Source organism: Piliocolobus tephrosceles, chromosome 18 (genome assembly GCF_002776525.5).
Source record: "Piliocolobus tephrosceles isolate RC106 chromosome 18, ASM277652v3, whole genome shotgun sequence".
In the NCBI taxonomy this organism is placed as follows: Eukaryota; Metazoa; Chordata; class Mammalia; order Primates; family Cercopithecidae; genus Piliocolobus; species Piliocolobus tephrosceles.
In genome coordinates this window covers 64665751-64677810 of record NC_045451.1, presented here as the reverse complement: position 1 = coordinate 64677810, position 12060 = coordinate 64665751, and the positions used below count along the sequence as shown (strand labels likewise).

Genomic DNA, 12060 nt, shown 5'->3' with positions numbered 1-12060 from the left:
CCTCATTTTGTTTTAACAAAAATTAAGATTTCTGTTAGAGTGCTAATGCTTAAACGTAATAATTAAAAAGCAATTAATCCTTTTTTCTCATCCATAACTACTGTAAAATCTAACCTGTATTAATTTGTTTTTATTATTGTTTGTTTATGTTTGTTGACTCCAACCCCCTCCTAAGCTGGTGCACACAAGCAGGGCATCCCACCAGCCTAAAATCAATGAGGTCCTGCACTCTTTGTCTCTGCTCCCGCTTTCCTTCTACCAAGACTTCCAGTTCCTGAAACTGCCACCATAGTAATAATGCAGGCTTTTCTGAGACAGCTGCAAGGCTATCTTTTTCTTTGGAGTTTCCTAAATCTTTTCTCTTTGTGCAGCTGAAATGGAAAGACACAGCAACCTCTGCCCAGCTCACAGTAGCAGCCGCAGCCATGTAATTCCCCCTTCTTTCCAATCAAAAGGGATTAACATTTCACTCTTTGGACCTGGTATGCTTACCACTTTATATGCTTTTTTCTAAAACTATCCACCTAAGTAACGTCTCCCTTTTGCTTTAGTGTTTAAGAAACAAAAAATAAAAACTGACTCGATTATACCAATGTTAATGGCCCTTGCAGTTCAGCAACTGTGTTTTTCTTCTCCAAGGTCTCGATTTTCTGTCTTTACACTTTCCCTAGAACTGATTACTGTATTATTTTATGTGTAATCTTGTTGTATGCTACCTTTAGGTATATAAATAATGTATTACTATTCAAATTCCACTCCAGTGGAAGTCACTTCCACACAACTTCTTAGCTGCCATCATTTGAAAAGTATGATTAATTGAAAGATCTACAGGTTAAATATTTCTCAGCTGATTCCCTAAACAACAATTACAGACTGTTTCTAGCAGTAGTTTCCACACAGACTGGAGTGCAGTGGCACGATCTCAGCTCACTGCAACCTCTGTCTCCCGGGTTCAAGAGATTCTCCTGCCTCAGCCTCCTTAGTAGCTGGGACTATAGGTGCCCACCACCATGCCTGGCTAATTTTAGTATTTTTAGTAGAGTTGGGGTTTCACCATGTTGGCCAGGCTGGTCTCAACTTTGAACAAAATATCTGAACAAAATTTGCCTTGTTTTGTTGCATAAGCCATATGAGCTAATCAGTTTGTCATTACTCTCTGACGTACTCCAGAGAGCAATGCTGATGAACTTCACACCAGTATTGAGAAATAGCAAGTGTGGGGGTGCATCATCTATGACCCTCAGCTGTACCAAGTTAATTTTTAAAATGTAATTGCTAAGCCTGTAATGAGGCTCTGAACATGATCCTATCTCTGCAGTGAGTCACCTGCCAATGCAAGGAAAACAAGGCTGTTCTCAGCATTTACAATTTCCTGAGAAATCTTTGTTGCTGTGGTGATTTTGATGCTTTTACCTAAAAAAGTAAAAACATGACATTGTTACTGGCATAATTAATAAATGGCAAGTGTATCAAATGTGATGAGCACAAAGGTGTCCGGGACTATAATTGCTCAGTTCTGCAGGTGCCACAAAGCACAGCCTAGAAAGACAAGGAGCATCAAACCATGGTCAACGTATGGCCCTAAGAACTGCCTCGTTGGAACTCAGCCCCTTAGCTGTAACTCTGGGTGAGTTACATAACTTTAGTGTCCTCCTTTATAAAATGGGAATAATAGTAATACACCCCTCCACCGTGTGGATCAAATGAGCTGACATTTATAAAGCGCTTAGAACAGTGCCTGCACACAGGAGCACAATATAAGAATTGATTAAATAAAAGGAACATGCTGCAGGGTGATGCTTCATCTTGGTTAGTACTTTTCAGAATTAGAACCTACAAACCACTATTTTAAAGTCCACGAATAGTAGCATTTCTTCAATCTGAAGTTCTTAGATCTAAACTTTCAAGTTACACAGGTAAATTAACAATTAAAAAGGAAAGAATGATCCTCTTTTAGTAGAACATCTATTCTCACTTCCTTAGAACCTATAATATTTAGAAATCTCTGTCTGACATGTGTGTGTGCTACTGTGGACAGTTTTCTTAGCACTTTAGGTTTCAACATGATATATTATGAATCATAAAATTTTGATTAATGTAATTTTGATCTTAGGCATTAAACACTTCAAACAGTAGTGCTGCTGTTTTAGCTGTGTGTCCTTCAGCAAGTTACTAACCTTCTCTGAGCTCCTGCTTCTCACCTGAGAAAAACAGAAAACTATACACAGGTTGTCATATTGATGAAATGAGATCTTGTAGGCAAATGTTTTTTTAGCAGAGTTAATGTTAATAATGAAGTACCATGTTATTTTAATGTATAAGCAGTAAATTGTTAATATCAAAGTATTAAAAGCCTTTTTATTTTCTCATTGCAAACCTGGCCAATTCCAGGGAGCCTTTCCTGGATCCTCCTTTCCCGGATCCTCCTTTCCCATCACCATTACTGCTAACTCTCGTTTCTTTTCTCATCTCTGTTATAAATATGTTGAGGGCAAGAACCAGCCTCCCCCTTTTTTGGTCTCTTTTCCTTAAGCCTTGTGCAGTGCTCTGTGCACTATAGGATGTTTGCTATGTTACTTCTTAGTGGATAAAAAGAGTGGCTACTATGCATCTTTTTTCACATCATGAAAAATGAAGAAGGAATGAGATCTAGGTTGAGTTCATGTTGAAGTGGAAAATCTAAGAGGAACTTAAGAGAAAGCCATGAAGACGGCTTTTAAAACATAGTGCAATGTTCTGCTGAACTCGGAGAAAATGACTGTGGAAAGAAAAAAAAGAGCAGTGCACTAACAGCATTATTTTGTTATGGTACCCACAGTTAGGGACTTAGAGTAGGATCCAGCAAAGCAAAAGGAAAGGAACAATTCAGACAAGTAGTAGCTATACCAGGTAAGTTGAGGAATCAGAAGGCCAAAAGGGGAGAAACTTGTAAGAGGAGTTATTTGTGTGTACGTGTGTGCATGGGTGTGCAGAGGCCAACAAAAAATAAAAGCAAGAAAATGCCGTTATCTTCCAGGAGATCATTGAAAACCTTTAGAGAGTGCTTTAAGCAGATCTTTGGAAGCTGAATCCAAATTAAGAAAGATTCAGAAAGAATAAGTGATTGGGGAGTAAATGCAGCTGGTGGAGACCACTGGTTTAGGAAGAAGACAGACTGGTTATGAGATAGTGAAGTCCAAAGGTTCAAGGAAGGCATAGATCAATCAGAAAACATTCCCGAATATTAAATGGCAATTGAAAACAAATCACTGGAAAGCTTAAATAAAATTGGCTCTCCTTTCCAATGGCATTCTTATGCCCGACTCAACTATTACCAGCGTGAGAAAACTGAGATGTACAAATGATTCAAAGCCAATGGTTTTAATTTTTCCTAATACATGAGTCATGTTAAAGATTGAGAGACGTGGGTTTGTATGTATTCAAAACATTCTTGAGCCTGTTACAATAAAATATTGTTATTGAAAGGTTAATGTCTGAAGTTTCAGATAATTACATTACCAACATGCAGTACCATACCAAAAAAAGAAAATACTTGGTCTTATTTATATGTTTTAAAATAACTAAGAGGATAATTGGAATATTTATAACACAAAGATATGACAAATGCTTGAGGTGATGGATACCCCATTTACCCGATGTGATTATTACACATCATATGCTTGTATCAAAATAGCTCATGTACTCCATATACACTTACTACGTACTCATAAAAATTAGAAACGTTAAATCTAAAAAAAAAAAAAAAGGAAAAAGAAAAGAAAAAGGTAGGATTTTGTAAAACGTGATTTATCTGTTTTCTATCCGAATAGGTTCCTCAAGATGAATGGACAGGGTACACCCCTCGAGGTAAAGATGATGAAATTCCATGCCGAAGAATGCGGAGTGGTAGTTATATCAAGGCCATGGGGGATGAAGACAGTGGAGACTCAGACACGAGTCCCAAGCCTTCTCCAAAAGTTGCTGCACGGAGAGAAAGCTATCTCAAGGCAACTCAGCCATCCCTTACAGAGCTCACCACACTCAAGTAAGTAGTCCTAACCCTGCTCTTGCGATAATCCAGGTGCTTGTATTATCACCGAGGCTCAGACGGTGTGTCTCCTACAGTAAGTGGGGCAGAAACATCCTACAGGTGGAGCAGTGCAATACATTGATTGTGACTTTAGATCTGATGTCTGTACCCCAGTGCCTTTGTAGAGAGGGGCAACAGATGTGCTCTGCATTGATCATAAACTGCACCCCTCATCTCTAAGAAGCAGAAACAATCCAATCTTTTCAGAAGCCATTCTGGATTCTTTTAAATCCAGAATGGCTTCTGAAAAGAATTAAAATTTCTGGTCAATGAGAATATACATGTATCCCAATTCCTGAACATTTGCTCAGGCATGAAGTACATACAAGAACTTTTTCTTAAGACTCTTGAATTTTTCGCATAATTGAGTAACATAATAGAGGGGATTGTCTTGGAGAAGCTTATAGAATGTGGCCATGCTTGCAAATTGGATATGTGAAGGTTCTTGACATACATTTTTAAATTTGGGCACTCAATACGTATTACAATTTGAAGGCCTTAAAAATGTTTTGTTTGAAAATATAAATATAGTCACATATCATCTAATGATGGGGTTACATTCTGAGAAATGCATCATTAAGTTATTTCACTGTGCCAACATCATAGAGTACACTTACACAAAGCTAGATGGTCTAGCCTACTACACACTTAGGCTATATCGTGTGGCGTATTGCTCCTAAGTTGCACACCTATGCAGCAAATTACTGTACTGAATGCTGTGGGCAACTCTCAGACAATGGTAAGTATTTGTTTATCTAAATATATCCAAACATAGAAAAATACAGTAAAAATACAGTATTATAATCTTATGGGACCACCCTATTATATGCATCATTAGCTGAAATGTTGTTATGCAGCATATGACTATAGTCCTTAACTGTATTTGTGCTGTTTGTAAACAAAGAACAGCACTACACAGGAAACCACTGAAATTGATTATTTTAAGCCAGACCTGATTTAATTCTAAATGCTGTTTATAGAGAGTAAATTCTTTAGAGTCTTGAAATGTAGAAATAGATAGAATTCCACTTGGACCTGAAAAATATATTACAGATAACTCATATTTTTAAGTGCCTTTGATTCTACATTTTGATGAAATAACATTACTATTCATGCATTTATATTATGTTACTGAATATTACAAGACAAAATAAGTAAAACAAAAAATCGATGCAGTCGAGTTAAGGAAAGCAAACCTATTTGTTAATCAAGAGCACTGAAAAACAGCTGACTGTTGTGCGATGGGAATTTATTTAAATAGCAGAGTATGTTGTATTTTAAAGAACCAGACAGAGACAGCCTCTCATGAATTATTTGTCAAGGGTTCGTGTGTAACAATTCTGGATCGTTTTAATCAAAAATTAACACCAACACATCAGTAAATGAAGCCAAGAAAAAAACCTCTTCCTTCTTTCTTTGGCTTTCAGTTGCCCTTCCTCTTTGCCTTGTTACTACATGTGTTAGTTTTCAAGAATCTTCAGAACAAACTACCACAAACTTGGTGGTTTGATTAGATCTACAAAGACTCTATTTCCAAATAAGGTCACATTCACCGAGAGTAGGAGTTAGGACTTCAATATATCTATTTGGAGAACAGAATTGGACCCAAAACATTGCCACACAAGATTAAAAAAAAATCATGGAAATAAAAAACAGAAACAAGTCTTCATTGCATTTTGGCACACCTAGCAGATGCTCAGAAAATTAAATTAAAGGAACTGGATTTGTAATAAAGGCAGTGGACCAAGGTGATATGAAACGAGGGAGGCCAAGGACCCTTCTGAAAAAAATATCTTCTATGGACTTTAAAATATCTCTCTACTAGACACAATGCTAGGTAGTCATGGCCATGGGGTTAACATCTTCCTGAAGATGCAAGAAAAGAATTGCAATGGGCAAGAAAGTCACTTAAACCAGCAACCTCCAGAGTCCTTTCCACCTCCCGAGTATCCTGTTAGGTTGTCATCAAGATGCATTGGTCACATTCGCTGAGTGATACTTTGGGTCTTGGGTGATAAGATAGAGGAATTGCTCTTGTCCACGGCGATATCCAGGTAAGAGGAGAACAGAAAGACGCAGAGCCGTGAGGAAGATGAGAAGGGTGCTCTGAGGAGACTGAGGACAGGGGTAGCGGGTAGGGGCTGAAATCAATGTCAGAATCGTGCCCTGGGCTACTCGCATAGCTTCAGGATGTGGAGGATCACTCTGAAGTCACTGAAACTCTTTCTTTCTCATTTGCCTTCTTCACAATATGACCCTCCTCTAATGTCCTGGACCATATTTTTGTGACCACCATATATTTCTTTTACTGCTCAGAAGTTTTCAGAGCAGAAAGACGCAAACAAGCAGATGACAGCTAGGCTGATGGTAGAGGGCCAGTTCTTTCAGACGGTGAAGTTGTTGAACTGGGTATGAGTTAGTGACTGCTATTTCCTCCCTCCCCACTTACGGAAATTCGAAGTGGTGATAAGTGGACAGGAGAACACCTACTAAACTGAAAACAATTTACTTAGGATGGAGTTTCCCCAAACCATCTCTGTTGTCCCCTATTCTTTGGCAGGAAAGAGAACTTTTTTTTCCTATGTTTATGTAAGATGGATAATGTGCCGATATCATAACAAGGTTTGAAGGAAGCACATCTCATGTATTACTGTGAAAACTCAATCATCATGATTATGATCCACAAAAGGATCACAAGAGAACCTCAGACAACCATCTAAACATATCTTCCTTCCGTGTGCTACCATCACATCCCCTAGAATCATTTCTCATAGTTCTACTTACCTCCATTCGTTTCACACTCACCTAGTTTATGAGTTCCCTTTGTCATTACAGTCTACACATTAAACCTCCGTTATCTTCAACTGCATACAATTGTTAGTGACCTCTAGTTTAACCAGATTGGCCAGGTACGGTGACTTATACCTGTAATCCCAGCACTTTGGGAGGCTGAAGTGGGCAGATTGTTTGGGTCCAGGAGTTCGAGACCAGCCTGGGCAACATGGCAAAACCTCGTCTCTACAAAAACTACAAAAATCAGCCAGGTGTGGTGGTGCGCACCTGCAGTCTCGGCTGCTTGGAAGGCTGAGGTGGGAGGATCACTTGAACCCAGGAAGTCGAGGCTGCAGTAAGCCATGATTGAGCCACTGCACCCCATCCTGGGCAACAGAGAGAGACCCTGTCTGAAAATTAATTAATTAATTAATAGTTTAACCAGATTGAAAGAGATACAAAAGAAAAAAAGGAAAACACTATAAAGGCAAAAATTCAGACATGACATGACTCATAATCAATTCTGTCTTCCATTCCTTGACGATGTTTTGACTGCAGATCATTATTTTTCTAGAAGTTTGAAGGATTCAGTCCCTTATGAGAAAAAAGATCCCCATATCCTGGAATTCTAGTTCCTCAAAAAAGAAAACTATATTTATGTTCCTACTTCTTTGACATTTAAGTCGATTTTTTTCCCTCCTTCCTCCTCAGCAATTCACAGCTTTAGGGATGAATCATAGCCCTGAACCAAGATAACTAAAATTAGGCAAGTGAGATTGGGGCAACATTTTGTTTAAGGTTTTCAACTCCCATCTTCTCTCAGAAATGTTGGAGAGAAGGCACTCCTACACTTTCTTACATTGTTTTTCTCTTTTCTTTTCTATTTTCCAAAGGCATCTTGAGGGTTTATTTATGTGGGTGGTTTTTCATCAGCTGCTTAGTGTTAGTCATTGGGTCCTCAGACATATAAGGCCTAAGGTCAGTTAAACACTGTGGTGTTAGGAGTAGTTTTGAGACAGTGAAATCCATCTTTGGGCCAGCAAAACCCCTCCTGTAACTACTCTTGGAAAACTATTATTTCGGTCACTCTCTTCTCTTATCCCACAGCTATTAACAAGTCACTCCACCTCATCACTAGCTTTTCCTTCTTCCTTACTTATTAGCTAACAATAAATTTGAAATGGCATATCACCCGAGAATATTAGTATTTTCAAAAAATTCTGAATGTTTAATACTAAATTTCCAGGCAAGTAGAGGAGACATTTAGGGGCCAGAGTTCCCTCAAAGCATGTCGTTGCAGCCTGGCACTGATGAAGAACAGAAGTCTCTTACTTGGAGTGCTATTTATTCTAGAACTGAGACTCCTGCCTGCTACCATGATTAGTTAAAACCAAGTCCAAATCCCATCTGGGGCTTTTATTCAATACACTGCAGAAAGAACTTTTTAAAAATTATACTAAGTGGGGTGTCATTTAAAAGATTCTGAAGTTAAATTCAAAATATCTATTAATCCTACATGAATAATAGTTTAAAGTGACTTAATACTTCATCTCTTTATCCAAGCACTAAGAAAAATTCTTCCCCTAGAAGAAATAGTCAGTCTTTAATATTACAGACTTTGAAACTCCTCTGAAATTGGGAAGAAGGATCCCAGGCTGTTGCAAGAGAGGCAGTGAGAGCTCCTCTGAAATTGGGAAGAAGGATCCCAGGCTGTTGCAAGAGAGGCAGTGAAGCTCCTAGAAATGCTTCAGGAAGATTTATTTTCAGTTCTAAATGCCTTGAAGGCAAATCGTTTTTCATTTTCAGGATGGTTAATCCTCTTAATCTTCATTTTTCCCCCTGGACCGGAACCTTTTTTTTGTTTGTTTGTTTTAGATAAATTGGAAAATTTTAAATTTAAATTTGGAAAAATACTAAATAGCTGTGTGCCTTTTGGCAAATGGATTAATGTCTCTGAACCTCCTCATAAATGAGAGTCTCAGTCTCTTGGCATGGATGGCACCACTTAGGTGGCTCTCCCTACAACTCCTCCCACCCCAAACCTGTGGCAGACAGCATTAGCCAATCCCAGCATTGATGGATCCCATCACCCTACCGATTGAGAACAGACTGAGCCCCTGAACCAGTCTCAGTGCAGTGCTCCAGCCACCATGATTCATCGATCCAAGATGCCCACAGGTGCTATCCTTAGTCCACAAGAAATATCTCCCAGGAACCTTTCAGCACTGGTGTGTATAATTGTAAGAACGAGACACGGTAGGCTGGCAGTTGACAGTTTAAAGACAAAAGAAAGTAGTATTGGTAAAGAAAATAATTTGAGAAGAGGTGGATGGAGTATTCTTCAACTTTAATTCTGGATATTTTAAATGCATCACTTTCTACGTAAGGATCCCAAAACCATAGGTTCTTGCTGTAGTCGCTTTTGTTGTTGTTGTTTATCTTGTATACGTTTTTTTCTCCCCTTTGTTCCTCCTGGACACACTGTGTCCTTGCCTGTTCCTCCCGTCATACACTCCCCTCCTACGTACCTACTGCTCCTCGTTCTCCTTTTCTTGCTACAGAAAGAGGGGGATGGGATGAAGATTGGAGCATCGCTATTTTTTTCCCCAAATGTATGAACTGTATTGCGAACGTAGCAATTTGTATCATCCCATCTGTGTTCTAAGTAGTATGAAACATCTGTTTTGCCTAAATGCTTTTTTGTTCCTCTCCTACCTGTTCCTCTGTATCATTGTAACATACAACAGCAAATGCTCCTCACAAAATAGGTGGAACAAGAAAACACAACCTGCCACATGAAACTGTGGATTAACGTCCCCAGTGATCAGTGATATAAACTCAGGGTAGTGTCCCATTCTTCCCTGACTACAATACTTTCTTCTGTTATCCTCTATCCTTCTTTTTCCTTCTTTTTCCGTCTTTTTTTTTTTTTTTTTGAGAGGGGGTTTCTCTCTCTCCCCCGGGGGGGGGGGGAGGGGGCCGGTCACCTCATCGCAAGCTCTGCCTGCCGGGTGAGTTCGCTTCTCCTGCCTCAACCTCCCAAGTAGCTGGGACTACAGGCACCCGCCACCTCACCCGGCTAGTTTTTTGTATTTTTTAGTAGAGACGGGGTTTCACCGTGTTAGCCAGGATGGTCTCGATCTCCTGACCTCATGATCCGCCCGTCTCGGCCTCCCAAAGTGCTGGGATTACAGGCTTGAGCCACCGCGCCCGGCCTCCTCTAGCCTTCTAACTCCCCACTCCCACTTTCCAATATAATAAGAAATGCGACACATTTAAAACAGGGAAAGTCGTTCTTGCTCACAGAAAAACTGTCACTTGCTCATCTACAAATGATCTAAATACCTTTCAAAACTTTGTTAGAAATCAGCTGGATTTAAAAAAGAAAAAAACACCTAATACAAGCTATCGCCTATTATATTCAGTCCCAGATCACCACTCCTAGTTTTAAAAAAAAAAAATGTTCCTTCATTGGGAAATGAATGCTCTCCTCCAAATGATGTGGGCATGTGTGAGTATTGTAGTCTGTACCAAATCCTGGTCTCTTGCTATATAATTACTCTTTAGAAAAGCCTGTGTTGAAAGGAAGCCTGCATAGACTGAAAAGTTTCTACAATGATCATGACTACAGAGAGGTGAGAACTCTTGTGTGTCTTTAAAGGAGGCGAAAGAATAAAAGAAAGTCCAGATACTTTTCTAGAGAGAAGGAATGGAGACATTTTTAAAAGTTAAGAGTCAGGAGCTGGAGGAGGGAGAGCATCAGGATAAATAGCTAATGCATGCTGGGCTTAATACCTAGGTGATGGATTGATAGGTGCAGCAAACCACCATGCACACATTTACCTGTGTAACAAACCTGCACATCCTGCACATGTATCCCAAAACTTAAAATAATGTTTTTAAGTAGGAGGAATATTTACATTTTAACAAGGTTCTAAGTGCCTGACTGAGTGCCACGGGCTTTACATACATGTTTTCTTTTGATCATCACAACTGTATGCATGCAATTTTGCCCATTTTACGAATGACAAATTTGCATCTCAGAGAGATTCAATAACTTTTTAAAGGTCACCTATCAGTCAAATGTCCGAGCTAAGATTTGAGCCCAGGTGTTGAAAGCAGAAAAGATAAAAAGCTGGACGGAAAGTTGAACTTACTAAGACTGCAGTGATGAGCTATTTAAAAGACGTTTAATAATTGAGGGGAAAGGAAGATCACCTGGGTGTGGACAACTGAGAAGTGGTACCCAGGAAAAGCAGACATTCAAAACAGACTGTGAGAGTGAAGGATGGATTTGAAGGGGCAACAGAAGCCTGCAGTGAAGTGAGTTCTGTGTCGGAAGTGTAAACATCAAACATGCAGCTGAAACAGGATCTTGAGAACATCTTGACTCAGGCTTAGCCTCAGGTGCAGAAAAGAAGGACCAATGACCAAAGGATCAGAGCTGCAGAAGGCGCTGGCTGACAGAGGACACGGGAAGAAGGGACGGACTCTTAGGAGGCTGGGTTCAGCTCTGTGGAGACTAATACAATCATGAGTCCTGGGCCTGTATCTGTTCTGTGGCTTCCCGTGTGTAACCTGAACCTTCTTCAAAGGATGGCAGACCAGGTTTGCACCCTTGACAGCTGGCTTCAAGGGGCTGTGTAAACAAAGCCCTAAGACAGCAGAGGGAGGGGAGCCAGGGAAGGTCCTGGCTGAGGGTTCTGGAAACAAAGACTCCCCACTTCCTTTAGGTGATGCTGATCACAGATGCTGCCCACTGCCCTTCCAGGACGGCTTCTCTTTGCAGAGAGCCTCAAAATTCTTTTGTCTTGTCTGCCTGCCACCTGCCATTTATTCAGTTTAATATCTATGTTCCCATTAAAGTGCAGACAACGAGGTAAAGAGAACACCCTAATTACAATCAGAAATTATATTCATGCAATCACTCACTCATTTATTCATGCAACAAACATTTGGTAACTTTAATAATTTAAGTACTGTGTCCTACATTTATACCTTGGTTTCAATATTCACTAAATGCTTTACTTAAATCTGGTTTTCCAGAGTCAAGTGGAAGAGAAGAATACACACACACACACACACACACACACACACACACACACGAGTATAAGAATGGCAAAAGCAGGCACTACAAAGAAGAAAGGAACTTAAAATTCAAAGGCTGGTGGTGTTAAAGTTGATCGTTTTGGTCAGAATTATTTTCTGATGAGAAAAAT

At 39.6% G+C, this 12060-nt stretch overlaps 1 protein-coding gene and 1 non-coding gene across 2 annotated transcripts in view; one reads left to right on the top strand and one right to left on the bottom strand.

The window, feature by feature from the left end:
• DLGAP1 (DLG associated protein 1) overlaps positions 1-12060 on the top strand; it is a 976217-nt gene that overhangs the window by 653916 nt on the left and 310241 nt on the right. The window contains exon 6 of the mRNA XM_023228478.2: positions 3810-4024. Within this exon, the coding sequence (XP_023084246.2) occupies positions 3810-4024 (215 nt within the window). The remainder of the gene's footprint in view (positions 1-3809; positions 4025-12060) is intronic.
• LOC111553633 lies at positions 6658-6761 on the bottom strand. The gene has a single exon (XR_002735015.1). It is a non-coding gene; the product is annotated as a small nucleolar RNA U13 (small nucleolar RNA).